This window comes from Coregonus clupeaformis, chromosome 36, assembly GCF_020615455.1.
Source record: "Coregonus clupeaformis isolate EN_2021a chromosome 36, ASM2061545v1, whole genome shotgun sequence".
Classification (NCBI taxonomy): domain Eukaryota; kingdom Metazoa; phylum Chordata; class Actinopteri; order Salmoniformes; family Salmonidae; genus Coregonus; species Coregonus clupeaformis.
The window spans coordinates 41660740-41679136 of NC_059227.1; the positions used below are offsets into that span (position 1 = coordinate 41660740).

The following is an 18397-nucleotide window of genomic DNA, read 5'->3' on the forward strand; positions in this document are numbered from 1 at the left end:
AGAGCCTGGTCTTGGCCATGGTGGAGAGTTTGGAATCTGATTGATTGATTGCTTTGTGTGGATAGGTTTTATACAGTACAAACTGAGATTAGGAGCACTCCCTAAATGTGTCCTAATCCAGCTCGTTACCTGTATAAAAGAAACCTGGGAGCCAGAAATCTTTCTGATTGAGAGGGGGTGAAATACTTATTTCCTCATTAAAATGCTAATCAATTTATAACATTTTTGATATGTGTTTTTCTGGAATTTTTGGTATTTGTTCTCACTGTTCAAATAAACCTACATTAAAATTATAGACTGATCATGTCTTTGTCAGTGGGCAAACATACAAAATCAGAGGGATAAAACTTTTTTTTCCCTCACTGTATATATATATATATACAGTGGGGAAAAAAAAGTATTTAGTAGCCACCAATTGTGCAAGTTCTCCCACTTAAAAAGATGTGAGAGGCTGTAATTTTCATCATAGGAAACACGTCAACATGACAGACAAATTGAGAATTTTTTTCAGAAAATCACATTGAATTTATTTGAAATATGGTGGAAAATAAATTCGGTCACCTAAAACAAGAAGATTTTGGCTCACAGACCTGTAACTTCTTATTTAAGAGGTCCGCCCCCACGCTACCCGTATTAATGGCACCTGTTTGAACTTGTTATCAGTATAAAAGACACCTGTCCACAACCCAAACAGTACACTCCAAACTCCACTATGGCTAAGACCAAAGAGCTGTCAAAGGACACCAGAAACAAAATTGTAGACCTGCACCAGGCTGGGAAGACTGAATCTGCAATAGGTAAGCAGCTTGGTTTGGAAGAAATCAACTGTGGGAGCAATTATTAGGAAATGGAAGACATACAAGACCACTGATAATCTCCCTCGATCTGGGGCTCCACGCAAGATCTCACCCCGTGGGGTCAAAATGATCACAAGAACGGTGAGCAAAAATCCCAGAACCACACAGGGGGATCTAGTGAATGACCTGCAGAGAGTGGGACCAAAGTAACAAAGCCACATCAGTAACACACACAGGGACTAAATCCTGCAGAGCCAGACGTGTCCCCGCACTTAAGCCAGTACATGTCAGGCCCGCCTGAGTTTGCTAGAGTGCATTTGGATGATCCAGAAGAGGATTGGGAGAATGTCAGATGAAACCAAAATATAACTTTTTTGGTAAAAACTCAACTCGTCGTGTTTGGAGGACAAAGAATGCTGAGTTGCATCCAAAGAACACATAAGGAAGCATGGGGGTGGAAACAATGTTTGGGGGCAGGTTTTTCTGCAAAGGGACCAGGACGACTGATCGCAAAGGAAAGAATGAATGGGGAGTATCGGGAGATTTTGAGGAAAACCCATAGAAGGGATTGAAGATTAAAGGGGGTCTTTCAGCATGAAATGATCCCAAACACACCGCCCGGCAACGAAGGAGTGGTTCGGAAGAAGCATTTCAAGGTCTGGAGGGCCTAGAGATCTAACCCCATAGAAGTATTTTGGAGGGAGTTGAAAGTCGTGTTGCCCAGCGACAGCCCCCAAAACATACTGCTTAGAGGAGATCTGCATGGAGGAATGGGCCAAAAATACCAGCAACAGTGTGTGAAAACCTTGTGAAGACTTACAGAAAACGCTGATGTGTCATTGCTAACAAAGGGATATAACAAAGTATTGAGAAACTTTTGTTATTGACCAAATACTTATTTTCACCATAATTTAAAATAAATTCATAAAAAATCTAAAGGATTTTTGGATTTTTTTTTCTCATTTTGTCTGTCATAGTTGACGTGTACCTATGATGAAAAATTACATGCCTCCCTCATAATTTTTAAGTGGGAGAACTTGCACAATTGGTGGCTGACTAAATTCTTTTTTTTCCCACTGAATATTGCCCATTGTAGAAGTGCTCAGAAAGTGACTTTTTGACCGAATCCCAAAACATTAAGAGATAAAGGTGGTCAAAGTTGATATTTTGCATTCACTGGAAACAATAAACCTTGAGATTTATATTTAAAAGCTTGCAAACAGGGTTGTCAAACTGTTTTATAATTTTATTTTTTTCTTAAATGCCAATATCTCAAATTATTTATAAAAACCTTATCTAATTATCATCTGAGGTTTTGGTGTTGTGCCCACCATCGCTGAGACACAACATGTTTTGAATACAGGGTGGATGTTTTGGCTGATAAATGTACTAAAATGGGAACAAAATAGACATTTCGACTTTCAAATGGTCACACATCAGAGAATGTTGACTTGAATGGAATATCAGATGGTTTAAATAACACTGTAATCCTCCGTAGGAAACCATTGAAATCATAGAAATATAGATAATAGAATAGACATGACCATTTAAGTGACACTTGACGGTGGGTGGACGCCATCTTTGTGGTAGTAATTAGAAGTACAAATTTCATTTCAATTTCAATGGTGTACCAGTTAAATTGCAGTGGTCTGAATTCAATTTCTATTATTTAAATGACGCCCACCCTGTATTCAAGAGATGTTGTGTTAACCGATGGCGGGCACAACACAAAAAACTTCAGATTAGTAAAGTAGGGTCAAGCAACAACAAATAATAATTTATTTAGATTATTTTTTCTCAAGAAATATAAAATAGACAACCCTGCTTTTAAGTGATATCAACCTCAACCGTTATCATTTCCAGTGATAAAGACATGGATGTCTATAGGGCAGGGACGAAAAACCAATATCGCAAAACCCTTTGGTCCTTTAAAAACCTGTGATGTAATATATTGTGAGCTAAAGCTTGGAAAATAAATACATGTGAATCTGGATGACAACATAATGATGTTTGTTTCAACATTAGGGCTGTTTTCTAAATAAGTTAAATCCTCTTTGTGTTTTTTTCCTGCTTGATAAACAAGTATCGCGATATGGTAGTCCCCAAAATGTCTCTTGTTGTGGTGGGGTATGGAATGGATAACTTTGAGCACTCTGTCTCCGAATGTTTTGGCATTAGGTCAAAAAGTCACTGAACTTATTCCAGGGGCAAATATGTATGGAAAGTTTTGTTTAATCAAAAGGGATGCTGTAAAAAAGTAATTGAATTCATATGGATTTACCCTTACTCTCTAGTGCTCGCTTGTGTGCAACCCAGGATGTTTGAGTTAATGCATTATTAGGAATTGAACATACACAGCAGTGGCAGTTGACACATTAAAATACGGTATATTGTCGCCGTTTGGACAAATGTTGCCCTTAAAATCATATACCGATTTTCCACACTATAAGGCGACTTAAAAGCCTTTAATTTTCTCAAAAAAGACAGTGCGCCTTATAATCCGGAGCGCCTTATATATGGATCAATTGGTTAATTGGTTGATCATACTGGCTGTACACGCTCAAGGCGCCTGTCAAAATGTTTCAGTATGAAAAACCAATAAAAACAATTTAATAATAATGAAATGTTTCAGTACGACTGGTAACTACAAAGCCGCACCGTGCAGCATACGGTAGGAGTCAGTAAACACGGTACTGTGCTTACTCACAGTCCACACCACTGTGTGTGTATAAAGACCCCAAAATGGCACCTTTCAAGAGACACGCTACGAGAGAGTCAAGCTCAAGTGTCGGTACGCAGTAGAATATGGGAATAGAGCAGAGCGAGAGAATTCAACATGAATGAATCAATGGTAGGAAGTGGAGGAAGAAAGAAGATGACCTGCGCCAAGTAAAGAAGACTAAACAGATCAGGGAACAAAGCGAGATGGCACAGTAGAGGACAAACTCGAACAGTGGGTTGTTGAACAGAGAGCAGCAAGTAGAAGCGTCTAATTATATTCGAATGAAGGCAACAGCGCAACGGGAAGATATCGATGAATTCGAGGGGTTCTTGGAGCTTTGTTATGAAAAGACATAATCTCTCCATCCGCACACGAACCACCGCCCCGCAGCAACTGCCAAAAGATTACCAAGAAAAGCTGGTCACTTTCGCGCATACTGCAAAAAAGAAGATCACTGAAAAGAAGATGCCAGAGCACATCACCAACATGGACGAGGTTCCACTCACCTTGATATTCCCGAGAACCGCACTGTGGAGAAAACGGGGAAGTAGGTGTTGTACGCACCACAGGGAATGAGAAGTACCTTCACTGTAGTTCTCGCCTGCCAGGCTAATGGCAGAAACTTCCACCCATGGTTATTTTCAAGAGGAAGACCTTGCCAAAAGAAAACTCAAGTGGGCGTCGGAATCAAAGCTAGCCGAAGGGATGGATGGATGAGGAAAAGATGAGTGAGTGGCTGAGAGAAATTTACGCCAAGAGACGGGGATTTTTCCACACAGCTCCGTCCCAGATACGACTCAATGCGCGCCATATCACCGATGCTGTCAAAAAACAAGTGAAGCAAACAATCGATTGCGTCATTCCGGGGGATTAACTAAAGAACCCAGGTAGATATGGGTAACAGGCCGTCAAAGTTAGACTGCGAAGCGCATGGGAGCAGTGGATGACAGAAGGGAACACACGCTCACAAGACGGGGAGACAGGCAGGGATTACGCCACATCGCCAATGGATGTGGATGCCTGGGGCGATAATCCCCTCAACTGTGGTAAAGTCACGAAGGCAGGAAAATCTCGAACTGCCAGGCAACAGCAGCGACACGACTCGGATAATGACGAGAGGGAGGGGAGGTTGGATGCCGGAGTCGACCAACTGTTCAATTCGGACACTGAAGAAGAAGAATTCGAGGGATTCGGGGACGGGGAATGAACTGAAAAAGTGAGCTTTACGGTTATACGAACTGAACAATGTTGAGTTATGCACTAACGCTTGATTTAGTGGTATCAGACTGTTTTTTTACTACGTGTTTACTGAATCAGGGAAAAGTCCCCCCACGTGGGAGAAGAGTGAGCAAGGCTGGGAGATATTGTTAATATGCACATTAACGCTTTGAACAACGCGACATGGGAGTGAAGGAGTTGTCAGAACGCTAATAAAGTTTGACTTTATCTGACTGTTTTGTTGACATTCCCTTTAGCACAGCTCATCTAGTGGATGCATAACGCAACCCCAGTCAAACGTTGACTGCAGTATTTCTATTCTATGCGCCTTATAACCGGTGGCCCTATATATGAAAACAGTTCTAAAATAGGCCATTCATTGAAGGTGCGCCTTATAATCCGGTGTGTTTTATAGTGGGAAAATACGGTAGTTGTGATTTTGAAATTTTAGTTTGATACCATTACAACAAGTGCCCTAATACCTGGGTATTATTTATATAGTAATTACATGGGCAGGTGGGCCTATAGTGTAATTACAGTATGATGTTATAAAGTTGGACACGTTGACTCCTGATTCATTGTATTGCAGATGATATGTGACTATTTCTACAGTAAGACCTACAGTTAGTACAATACTTTAGGAAAATAGACCATGTGGCATATGTTAAGGAACACAGTGAGAAAGAGTCATGGGTTATGCAATGGTTAACAACAAACCCACTGTAGTTACTTTGTCTACAAAAACCCACACAGCATTTATGGATGTAAAAGCCTATGTACAGTATAGGCTATGTGGTCATTGTGGCACACAGACAGTTATTTTTGTTTCTTCTTCTGTTCTTTCAGATTTCCACAGGGCTCCTGTAAACAACTGAAGAGAGATGGACTCACATGGATGGAAATACTGGAGAGAAACTGCAAAAGAAAAACAAGAACATGCTGATTAAATGGAAACCTTACTTTTGGACATCGGTATGGGAGATGGTCAATTTGAATAATGATTGAAAGAAAAAGAAAATAAGGTAAGACAGAAAAATGTGGGAGATATAGAAGAGCAGCAAGATAAACACTGAACAAATATAAGGTGAAGAAGAACTACAGTTGGGGGAAACTGGGGACCAAAGACTTCTACAATCCAACTACATATGTCAAAAAATCTAAGGGAATTACAAAAAATTAGACAATTTAAGAAAGTATTAATCTCAACAAGAACACACGAATGTCAGTGGATCTTTTTTCCTTTTGGGACATTTATTGGATAAAAGTATTGGCTAGCATTTCTGAGGATGTTTCTACACAGGTGCTAGCCAAATACAACGTGAGGGAAGCATGATTGTTTCACATAGGCTACTCCTGCCAGAGCTGAAGAATTTCTGCAATAACAGTCCAGCAGTCTAAAAGGCAGTGACTCAGTTACTCTTGACAAGTTTTTGCACATGGGACACCATTGAATCCCACTGCAATTTTAGCTGAACTGTTTTTGCCTGTGCTCTTATTACAGTGGAAAGGACTTTAAGGCCTATTATTTCAGGTGCTGTTGTCTCTCCTGCACTTGACATTTTCACATTTAGTGCCAAACTGCAACATCTGTATCATATCCTTTTAACATTGAAATCACTAATACATTTACTACAACAAAACTGATATTTTGTTATAATTTGGACTCAGTTCTCCAACTATTACAACTATAAAGGAGTTACTCTACATCATCAGCAGATTTCAGAAGTTCTTTAGAGTTGCATCTAATAGAAAATTACTGCTCATTTTCTGCTCAAGCCTCAGTATTTGCTTCATCTTCAATTGCTGCTACAAGTGTGATAAAACATTTGTGATAAAGTCACTTGCTTCAACTCTGCTGGACTTTGTTGGACTCTCCTCCATCATTTAACTGCAAGCCTACGAAGTCAACTGACACAGTAACTGCCTTTACGGAACAAAAAACATTCCCTCAAAGAATTCATAAAAATCCATCAAAACATGCAGAATTTCCCCAACAGTCCAGCACCTCCAGCTCTTCCTCCTGGATTTACTAGTAGGGGTGGAGGTGGCTCCGCTTACCCACCACTGTCAACAGACCCCCAGATATCCCCAAGGATGACAGATGACTACACTGGGATGCAACAGCAAACACCCCTAAACCCTCAAAGTCACAGTCGACACCTACTCCATCGAGGGCACCACCACCCTAGTCAGGCTGGCCATATGCTTGCTTATGATGCAAGAAACAGAGCTGGAGAATCATCACACAGTAATATTCACAGTGGCAGTAGTAGCAACCCTTACCGAAAGGAAACAATGGATTATTATTTTGCAATGGGTGGAAAGGACAGACATAGAAGAGGAGGTATGGCATATGGGGCAGGTTTTGGGTACTCAAATATGGATGGCCATATACCTCAGCAGTACAGACAAACTGGAACTAGCTCCGGATCGTCCTCCGGGATGATGTCTCCCTATCCTTTGGACTATGGTTCTACAGCTGGCTCAGGTGGTGGTAGTAGCAGTGGCAGCAGTGGTGCTGGAGCATTTTCCCCCTCCCATCAGTACAAAATGGGTCTGAACCCTGCAATGCAGCCAGCATCAGGGCCTCAGATGCAGCACCGCCAACATGGACAGAATTACCCCGCCCATCAAGCTCTGCAACATGGACAGCAGCATAGGACTTATCCCATCTCTGGACACAGAATGCCTCCACAGTTCTCACACTACTCCCCACAGGGTAGTGCATCCACAGGGTCATCAGGAATGTACAGCTCCCCACCACAGAGATATCATGATGGGGCCAGCAGTGGTGGTGGATTTGAACCTAAAGTCAACAGCTCTCCTAATATGACCTCTAATTCAAACTCAATTTCAAGTTCAGCTACAACAAACAGTGTTGGATCACTGGAGAATGTTGCACAGAGTTACCACTCTTCAAGTTATCCCTCATACTCCCCACAACCTCATTCACTCCACAAACAAGCCACCCTCCAGCACCGCAATTCTCAGCACAATTTAGGAATAGGTTACGACAACTCTCTCAAAATGCAGCATCATGCCCCTCCACCAGGTTCTGTATACTCTAAACATCACCAATCCGCCAATACCGGAATGCCTCATCAAGCGTGTCAAGAAGTCGCCAAATCGCCAATGCACTCTCAACCCCAACAGGGCCAGATTAACCAAAACTTCAGCCCTATATCTAACCCCTCTCCAGCTGCCTCTGCAGTGCATTCTCCCAGTTGTAGCTCCTCACCTTCCCCGTTGATGGGTGTCTCAGAAGGTCATGGAAACCCTTCATGTCCCCCATCACATGTTCCATCACATCCTCCTCCCCCAAACCCTCGTAGCAGCCATAGTCGGTTACTGCAGACTATGCCTCAGTTGAGTCCCACACCCAACTCTAACAGCAGCATCAGTAGTTGTGGCAGCAGTGGCAGTAACAAAGCTGCTGGTCTGAATACAAGCGCTGGAGGTGGTCACTCAGTCTCAAACCGAAGCAGAATGGGTGCAGGAACAGGAAAAGGATCACGTGAAGAAGGGTCATCCTCATCTGTCTATTCATCTTCTCCTCTTGACAAACTCATGCAAGACCCTGGCCTGAACAGTCTAAATGCGTTGACATCACAGGTAGCAAATTTACCCAACACAGTGCAACATATGCTTCTCACTGACACATTAATGTCACATAGAAGGGGGAAAGATGGACAAAGTCAAATGCAGCAGGCATTACAAACCATGCCCTCTACTCAACCAAGGAGTCGAAGTGTCAGTGCTGCCTCAAGCAGTGGGATAGGGGGTGGTGAAGGTGCTAGCTCTGAGGCTGGAGGTGATGAAGATTCCTTTCTGGTGTCGGAAAGAGTATCATCAAGGGCCAAAGAGGAACAAGATGAGCAGTTTTCTGAGGGGGAGCAATCTAGAATGCGGCAGATGAGTGGAGCAAGCAGTGGATCGGAACCAACTGGTTACTATCCTCCTCCATCTCCGAGTCAAATGTCCATGGGTTCAAGTCAAAACCAATCCCATACTGGAAAGAGTGATCAGGGTTCACAAGGGAAGAGGATGTTCACGGAATCTTCTACAAAACAATCTCTGAATCGATCAGATGTTTCTGAAAGAAAGACAACTGAAACCTGGAAACCTTCATCGTCATCTCCCTCCTCTGCTCCTCAATCTGCTGAGCCTGGTCCAAGTGTACATTCTCGCCCTCCTGTTTCCTCTACTCCCTCATGCCCCATTCCCTCTCCTGCTCCTCAGTTCCACTCAAACTGTGTTTCTGAGCCTGGTGCCACTGATGTTAATACTAAAAATGGCCTTAGGAAAACAAGGGAAATGAAATATGAAGGAATTAAAGATAAAAGTGAAGGGGTGATTGAAAAAATTGAAAAAGGCACCCATGGAGAGGGAGGTAGAGAGCAGACCCGAGAGGGACACATACGACAAGATGGGCAGGACAAAGAAAATACATTGGATCGATCTTCCTTGCGCAACAAAAAGGGTGATGAGAAGGACGGAAAACGATGTAAGACACGAGATTTGGACAACTCCAATCAAGATCTAAATATTGAGGAACAGCAAAATGCTGGTGGAGTGGGTGTTATTGTGTCAACTCGTTGTGAGGTAAATAATCCAGAAAAAGCTACACATACACAAGCCAACTGCTTAGAGGAGAAACATTCAGACAGCTTCTTTAGTAATGGGGAGGAAGGAATGGATTTGAGTGTATATTCCTCTCATCATGAAGTTCCCCAGAAATCTAACTTTGGGACGTCTGTCCCTCAAAATCATCCCCCCTCAGGTCCTCAGAAATATGGTTACCAAGAGTCACCACATGGTGCTGCCATGGGTTTGAAGAACAGAGGGAGACCTAGTCCAGGGAGTGTAATGGGATCAAATTCAAGGTATCAAGGCTTCCATCAGCCAAAGCCCAATTATGGCCCTGAACACACCAAGGATGTCGCGGGTACTACGGTTGAGGGATCAGTGAGGAGAGGGGAAGGATCAGGAGCAAGAGGACATGATGATAATTCTCAACTCCAACAGCCAATTCCAAGCCTCTTGCAGGAGGTTCTACAGGGTTATCACTTAGACCGGCGCTATGGGCGATCTGAACAGGCAGCAAATGCCCATCTCCAGGCTCAAAATATGACTCGGCAAGAGTACCAAACCAGGCATCCTTATGGCATGGCTGAAAGTATGAGATCCCAAACTGGAGTTGGAGAGGTCACTTCCCACCCCTCCCGAATGACCAGCCCTGGAAAGCCTCTTCAACTAAATCAGCGCCAGGGGCCTGGATCTGATTTAGTACCAGAATCACCTCATTCCTCTTTGAGGTCTGAAGTAGTAGGTACTAAGGGATCTCACAGTGCTTCTTCAGAGAAAAATAAAATGGCAACACCTCAGCGTCACCCCACCCATATGCCACAGTCTACAGAGTTTTTGCCTGGACCTCCACCAAAGCACATCAATTTAGCCGACTACTCGTTACCTCACAGGAAACCCCCTTCAGGTCTGCCCAGCTCATCATCAGCTGTGCAAGAACTCCTATTGCAGGAAACAGAGCAGCTAGCGGGCAGTGTTGGAACCATAGGTCAAATTGAGTCTCAAATGTCGACGGCCTCCCTTTTACCTCCATCTAAAGAGCGGCGCTCTGTTATATGTGATGTTTGTCCAAATCGCCGCAGTACACCAGAAAGGGATAGGGAACGTGAAAGAAAGCGGGAAAAAAGTCAAATTGGTGCCTCTGTGATCCAACAGCCATCAACAAATGATCTAGGGAACAGCAAGGAGATGGGAGATAAAAGAGCAGTTGGAATGAAGGTAGCATCAAAGGAGACTGCAGAGGCTGTCCATCATAGTGGTCTTACAACCAAGGAAACTGATATTGAGCATCATAACAAGGCTCTACACCCATCTGTGGTTATGAATTCCGAGCCTTTTGGAAGAGGTAAGATTGATTTGACCACCACCATGCCCTCTCGACATCCGCAGCAAGCCTCTCACTATCCCTCTACCACCAACCCTCTGTCTTCACCATCAAGACGTCAGTCATACCCACATGGGGTAGATTTATCTACAGGGCATGCCATTGGCTTTCCTGGTTATAGGTTTGGTGATACAAGAGAGGGCAATATGATTCCACGTAACCCCCATTTTCACTCCCACAATCCCTACCACTCACCCCAAACTCAACTACAAAACCCACAATCCACAAACAAATTACAAATGTATACTCACCCCCATGCTCATGACTTGGATGACAGACTTGATTGGGCAGCTACCATTAATAGACCCACCAAGGATATGATGCAGTCCAGTACTTCTCCAGGTAGACATAAACTCAGTCATTCAGAGCAGAGACAAAGAATGCAGTCTCCAACTGACATTTTGCACAGTCGCCAACCGTTCGCTAAACAGCAAGTTCCTCATCAGAACACTTACTATGACATGAAAATGTGGGAGTCAACACACTCTGGTAGAGAGAGTGTAGGGATGTTGGAGGGGGACCCTTACCAGAGAAGTCAACAGCCACCTCCTGCTTCCCCCCAATTGGTTCCAACAGCTCCACCAGTCTCCAACATTCTTGAATCAGCTGTCTCCCAAGTGGTTACAGAAGAAATCTTTAAATCACTCCATCCAACACCTACACCCAATTCCATGAAAACAGCTGGTCACAGTATTGGTGGCAATGTCAATTCAGTGATGCCACAGAGCCATCGACCAAATAAAACTGGTGGTTCTGGGGACACTAATCCATTAATGTTGAGGAGGAGAGTTCGATCTTTCATTTCCCCTATCCCTGCCAAGAGGCAGCATCAGGATGTATCCCAGCAAAGGAGTGCCCCTAGTTCATATCACTCACCTTTGGCCTATTCTGAATCCAGCCTCCAAAATGAAGATGATTCATCCAGTTCAGATATAACTACACTTGGTTCGCCTAATACTCCTTGTCCCACACCTGGACAAAGCACTTATTCACAATCCTCCTCACCTGTTCAGGGTAAAAAGAGTCTGCCTCCAAGAAAGGGGAGAGGTTTGAAACTGGAGGCTATTGTTCAGAAAATTACACCAAATGTGAAGAAATCTACTAACAGCAGCCATGCCGATGTTGACTCAAATGATTTTGCTGGATTTTCTCACACTGAAATGTCACAGTTTACTGACACACAGGATGAAGAGGAATGCTTACCTTATCTAGATGAAAGTCTCTCATTAAGTGACATTATGCCCTACAGAGGGGTTGATGAGACTGGACCGTTACCTCCCACCGCATACCCCTGTGATCCTCACCAGACATCACAAGTTCTTAAACGTGGCACCACAGGAACTGTTACAAGACCTTTGCAGCCAGACTTTGACTTTGGGTTAGGGACTGCAGCATCTAGTACTGGTGATAGAGATAAAGAGATACCCGCTGACTTCACCTTGTTAGGCCCCTTACCCCCACCTCCACCACTACCTTGTCCAGTACAGGGCTCCCCCCCACCTTCTTCATCTGCCTTGTCTGATATTCAACATTTCACTAATACTTACCAGCAACTTGAGACTCGAAGAGGTGAACAATCTGCTGCTAACCTTCTGAGACAAAAACTTGAAGAAACTGGGATGGGATTTGATGATTACAGTAGCAGTGACTATTATGGAACCACCCCACCACACCACAGTCAGGCTCAAGGGCACTTGCTAAGACAGCCACATCAAACTTCTCCAAGGGCATGTTTGGCAATGACAGGGTCACCACAAGATTCCAAACAATCAGACAATTCTGTACCCAAAGGCTATTTCCCATCAGGCAAGAAGAAGGGAAGGCCTGTTGGAAGTGTGAATAAGCAGAAACGTGCTCAAGCCACCCAGGCACAGAATGCGAGCCCAAGTGCTCCGTCTGGCCCACCCACCCAATCTCCTGCAACTGTTACCCCACAGGTAGCCCCAAGCCCCAGCACTACAGCCTCTGCCCCATCAGTCACTCCTCAGACTGATCAGAAAATGACTCTTCCTGAGATTCCACCAGTCTTGACCCAAGCAATAAAAGTGGATGCTGAAAGTGAGGACACTCAGCCAGAGACGGAGGTGAAATCAGTCCGCCAGAAACAAAGAAGGGTGAAAGACGAGAGTGAGGGAGTGGGATCAAGAGGTAGGCAGAGGAGGAGGAGAAGAGGAGTAGCAGCAGCGGCGGCCAAAGATGACCTGGAAGCGGCTACAAGAGGAGGAGAACATTTTGATAACAGCAGAGTTCTTCCTGATAATAGCAAGTGTGCCTTTGCTCCGTACATACATGTGGAGAGGAAAGTAGCTGAGATAGGAGCCGTGTGCACAATTGTGAATGGTGAAGAGGAAAAGATGAAGGGAGAGCGTGGTGCAGTTGGAGGGAAAGCAAGTAGTAGTGGTATTGAAGCTCTTTTGACCTCAGCTCTTTTGTCTCAACTGCATAGGAGAGACCGAGAAATTGAGAGGGTCAAAGAGAAGAGGGAGCTGGAGGAAGTAGACTCTGCCCTCCAGACAGGAAAGGCTCTACCTTCATCTGAGTACCTTCTACCAGGCCCTGTGATTACTGAATCAGTTCATTCTGACCGTCTTCTCTGCTGCCTGTGCCAGAAATGGGCCAATTACAAAAACCTTGGGGATCTCTATGGACCTTACTACTCTCCTGAATATGCTACAAGGCTTCCCAAGAATCAACCACAGATTCGACAGAGTCTTGTAGCTACTGGAATGAGTAGAAATGTGCAAAATCTAGACACCATTTCAACCCAGGGCCCTCAACTGCAAGATGTGCCAACTGTCAAGTCCTCAACTTATAGTAATTGCATGTTCAGTCAAGCGACAAATACAACTTCCCCTGCCACTGCTGTTGGCACTGCCTCTCCAGCAGGTGGAGGGGAGATGCTTTATCTGGCCAACAAACTTGCTAAAACCACCACCAACAAGACAACAATTCTTAATTGGGACATGCCTCTAGAGTTAAAACCAATTACTGAGCTAAGGAAACAACCTGAACCTCAGGATGAGCCCACTTACAGTCAGCAAAACCAACCATGCCAGCAACAGCAGACAGAAGACGCTCAACAAAGGCCACAACACAGAAAGCTGACATCGCACCCGAGATTTAAAAGGAGACAGAAATCCAGTGAGGATTCCCCAAGAATGGTGCCATCCAACAGCAAAGCCTCATTGCCATTCCAGCCTCCTCCCCCAACCTTAGACTCCCTTGGGCCTTTGGCACAGCTGGCCCAACTTCCTCAGATGCCTATGGACCCAGAGGAGCTGTGGGTACATGAGGCATGCATGGTCTGGGCCAGTGGGGTTTACCTGGTCAATGGAAGACTGTATGGCCTACAGGAGGCACTAGATGGTGCCAGAGACACAGTGAGTAATCTTTTTCTGTTGTTGTCTATACAGTATACAATGTAATGATATTGGTTACTATATATATATTTTTATTTTCAGCTCAATATGCCTAAAGCGGTTCTCAGAAGTCCCCCAGTTTTAAGTTGATTGATTTTTGCACTCTCTCTTCTGTTATTCTCTATGTTACGTCTGTCTGTCTTCAGGTCTGCTCATATTGTGAAATGGTTGGCTCAACCCTCGGCTGTTACAGCAAAGGCTGCACACTGAGATATCACTACCCGTGTGCCATGGATGCAGGTAAGAGCAGCAAAACATTTCCTTAATACCGACTATGTTATATCTCATTACTCATATGCTGTGCCCTAAACCTTACCTCCCACTGCCTACGGTAACTATAACAACAGTACCCAATTATGAAAGTTTGAGTGTTTATAATTTTCTGAGTTGATGGTTATGTTACATCATTTGTATCACTTTTCCTTCTCCTCTCCTCAGACTGCTCTCTGAATGAAGATAACTTTTCACTACGATGTCCGAAGCACAAGGTAAAGAGGGAGAGGTTGGTTATTATATAATTCCTAGGGAAACCAAATATTTGTGACTCTTCATTGTGTTAATATATTTTAAAGTCCTTTATCTCATGTGCCACTATAGTTATTAATGAACTACATTCTGCTACTATAGTTATTTAAAATGAATGCACTCACTAACTGTAAAGCTTCTCAATAAAAATACCACTTTAATGACCTTCTCTCCTTTGCCCCCTCTTATATTCTGCAGTCTCCCCAGAGCAGTCAGCCAGCTAAATCTGTGTACCTTGAGCAGTCTGAGAGAGGCTGAGAGAGACACTGAGGAGGAAGAGAAGCAGGAGTATAGGATCGGTAAGTTTAAAAGGCAGTGGTGCGACTGTGCGAGAGGGCACCGAAATTAATGTTACAACGCTCTTAAGGATTTGAAAATACTAATATTTGATTGGTATGCGACTGAGCACCCTGTTCTATTTGTTTGTGTTCATATCCCCCCAAATTATCCGCAAATTGTTAAACCAAAAAAATTGTCTGTCAAAGATAAAGCTAAATATTTATTAGCCCAGGGCTGATTATTATTTTTGTTTATATCATACGCTTCAAGGTAACATCAAGTTACAAAAAATGTCTTCTGCTCATCATAGATTTGGAAATGCCCACTGTTTCGACCACACACAGGGTTGTGTAATCCCTGGTGTCAATACACACTTGATTTTTGTATCCTTTCCTAGGTATGCTTGGACGATGAGGATTGTCAGTGAAACAAACAGCCCTAAACAGGATGGGACGTGCATCTATTGATGGATGGACTATGATGACAGAGAAAAAAGAGGATTGTAAAATTTCTGAACAGGAATTAACTTTAAAACATTTAATGAAAAGACAAACTCCTTACTTTAAAAAGAAAAACCGATCAAAGCAACGCTGAGGAAGACTAAAAAGGAAGACCAAGGTGGGACAGAATGAGACATTGCGAGTGACAGAACAGAAAGGAACTTCCTCTTAAAAGAAGACAAGAAACAAGCAGCCTCTCTAGGCAAACTTTGAATTTCTGGAAATACCCTCAAACTCTTCTTTCCATCATGGCTCTCGTCATTTTATCTATCATGTTTTTTGTCCAAATGTTATGAATCGGAGTATTGGGAGCAATCCCTCCAGAGGACCGTAAGAGAGCGTTGGGGTGAAAAGTTGACATTATAGTTGGAAGGAAAGGAGAGGCAATGTATCTAGTTCATGTAGTATTTTATCATAACCTTCATAATCATTATTTTAGTTATCATTATTATTTTGTATCTGCATCAGTATTTCCTGAAATGTTCCTCCATTTATATTTTGTCAACATATCATTTATCAAACATTGGATATTTTATCATTCCTGGAGAGGGAGGTGCCAGAATGACATCATTTGGAATGTCAAGGCCGAGTTGCTACAAAGACATTATTGCCTTGGAGAATGGACATTTGTTGCCTTTCAAAGTGCGTATGTATAAGAGTGAATGTGTGTGAAAATGTGGATTTGATTGTCAATTTTTGGTCCTTTGAAAAGTGTTCTTATTTTTCATCCTTGGGGTTTTTACGATACAGATAGTATTCATGAAAATCGAATGGACATGATCTTATTTTTCAAACAAAATATTCATAATGTGCTGAGAGAACAATTGAACCCTGACAGGAGGAGATCACAATATTCACTAATGCATGCCTGCCATGTTTGACCATGTTGATTGGGAGAAGATGTCAAGTGACAGGTGAACCAAGTGTTGACGTTGTGGTGGACCTTGTTCAGTACATGGGTGGAGTTTATGTGAAAGGATAGTCACACTTGGCTGACAAAAAGCTAGCAAGCATTACCAAAACCTTTTGGAATCTAGAGGGTTTTTGGAATGACTGGGACTGGGAGTCCTCACCTTTTACTTCATTTCTCAATGACACTTAAGAAATGGATCAAGAGATGCTAAATGCATCCAAAATAAGCGTTGCCATGAACTAAACAAGTGAGTTGTACGTGGTGTTGTCTTATCATTTTTTATTATTGTTCTTGTAAAAAAAAAAGTCAAACTGAAAGAAAACAAGTATGATATTGAAAACATGCTGTCAATATGTATATGAACTATGAATACACTTACTAAATGCTTAAAATAATGCTGTCCTTTTGAATATTTCACATTGTGCCATTTAAGCCATTCATTTTTTTAATTCCAATTTAATTTAGGTTTTTATTGTATGTAAATGGGTTCTCTCAGCTCAATAGTCTCTCCTTTCATTCTATCACTCCTTTTCTTCTCAGTCTCTCTCTCTCAAACACACACACCCTTCTCGCTCCTGCTGTGTCTTAAATTGTCTACTGCTGACAGTGAGGCTCAGGTTCACTGCATATATTAATCGAGCCACATAGCAGAGCACAGTTATAGCCAGAGTGACTTACAGTTAGTGAATGCATGTTTAGTATAAATCATTCTGGGGGAAATGAACACATTGTCTAGAAAACTTTTGTGATGAGTCTCCCTGTCCTCAGTCTCAACAGAGGGATAGGATCTGTAGTGGACAGCTAGTGTATGGTGTTTTGAGTACTGTACTGTATGGTTCATCATGGGTGTGTTGTGTAATTCTGGTCCCTCATATCAGAGCACCAGTTTCCTGAAGACCCAAGGAGCGCGATTTCAGTCCTGCGCTGAAGATCCGCGCTACAGCGTGATTGAAATTTAAAGGCAATGTTCCCGTGTTCACAGAGACTGCGTTCACAGTAAACGCTGCATATGTCAGTTCAAACGGAAATGACCTTTTTAAAGGCCCAATGCAGTGGTTTTTATATCATTATCAAATCATTTCTTGGTAACAATTAAATACCCTTTACTGTAATAGAGTTCCATTAAAATGGGCAAAAGTACTTTTCTAGCAGAAAAACTATTTCTCATGCAATAATTTTGCTAGGATTGGGGAAGGGAAAACTGAAAACTAGTTGTTATTGGCAGAGAGGTTTGTAACTCTTTGTTATTGGACTATTAACCTATTTACAGCATGGTGATGTCACCATGGAAAGCCGAAACTCCCGCCCATGCAAACCTGCTGATTTAGAAGGTCCTGAGTAGATTGTATACTGAACAAAAATATAAACGCAACATGTAAAGTGTTGGTCCCATGTTTCATGAGCTGAAATAAGAGGCCAGACATTTTCCATACACACAAAAAGCTTATTTCTCTAAAAGGTTTGGCACAAATTTGTTTACGTCCCTGTTAGTTAGCATTTCTCCTTTGCCAAGGTATTCCATCCACCTGACATGTGTGGCATATCAAGAAGCTGATTAAACAGCATGATCATTACACAGGTGCACCTTGTGCTGGGGACAATAAAAGGCCACTCTAAAATGTGCAATTTTGTCACACAACACAATGCCACAGATGTTTTGAGGGAGCGTGCAATTGGTATGCTGACTGCAGGAATGTCCACCAGAGCTGTTGCCATATAATTTAGTGTTCATTTCTCTACCATAAGCTGCCTCCAAAGTCATTTTAGAGAATTTGGCAGTATGTCCAACTGGCCTCACAACCACAGACCACGTGTAACCACGCCAGCCCAGGACCTCTACATCTTGCTTCACCTGTGGGATCGTCTGAGACCAGCCACCCAGACAGCTGATGAAACTGTGGGTTTGCACAACCAAATAATTTCTGCCCAAATTGTCGGAAACCGTCTCATCTGCGTGCTCGTCGTCCTCACCAGGGTCTTGACTGCAGTTCTGCATCGTAACTGACTTCAGTGGGCAAATGCTCACCTTCGATGGCCACTGGCACGCTGGAGAAGT

General features: G+C 43.0%; 1 protein-coding gene across 2 annotated transcripts; it reads left to right on the top strand.

Moving 5' to 3' along the window:
* The first annotated feature begins 5582 nt into the window (after positions 1–5582).
* On the top strand, positions 5583–16836 carry LOC121568998 (transcription factor 20). Of its 2 annotated transcripts, none has more exons than XM_045211416.1 (5): positions 5583–14085; positions 14271–14364; positions 14563–14626; positions 14848–14948; positions 15326–16836. In XM_045211416.1, the coding sequence occupies exons 1-5, from the start codon at positions 6715–6717 to the stop codon at positions 15340–15342; spliced, it is 7647 nt and encodes a 2548-aa protein (XP_045067351.1). In that variant the 5' UTR covers positions 5583–6714; the 3' UTR covers positions 15343–16836. The 2 variants fall into 2 exon arrangements, with proteins under 2 accessions (XP_045067351.1, XP_045067352.1); XM_045211417.1 differs by having other exon boundaries at positions 14563–14612.
* Positions 16837–18397: the final 1561 nt, after the last annotated feature.

Excerpts from the sequence above, each read along its gene's own strand:
- LOC121568998 (XM_045211416.1), top strand. The coding sequence starts at position 6,715 with ATGCAGAATTTCCCCAACAGTCCAGCACCTCCAGCTCTTCCTCCTGGA. Across the intron at positions 14,086-14,270 it reads TAGATGGTGCCAGAGACACA|GTCTGCTCATATTGTGAAAT; the intron begins GTGAGTAATCTT and ends GTCTGTCTTCAG. Across the intron at positions 14,365-14,562 it reads CCCGTGTGCCATGGATGCAG|ACTGCTCTCTGAATGAAGAT; the intron begins GTAAGAGCAGCA and ends TCCTCTCCTCAG.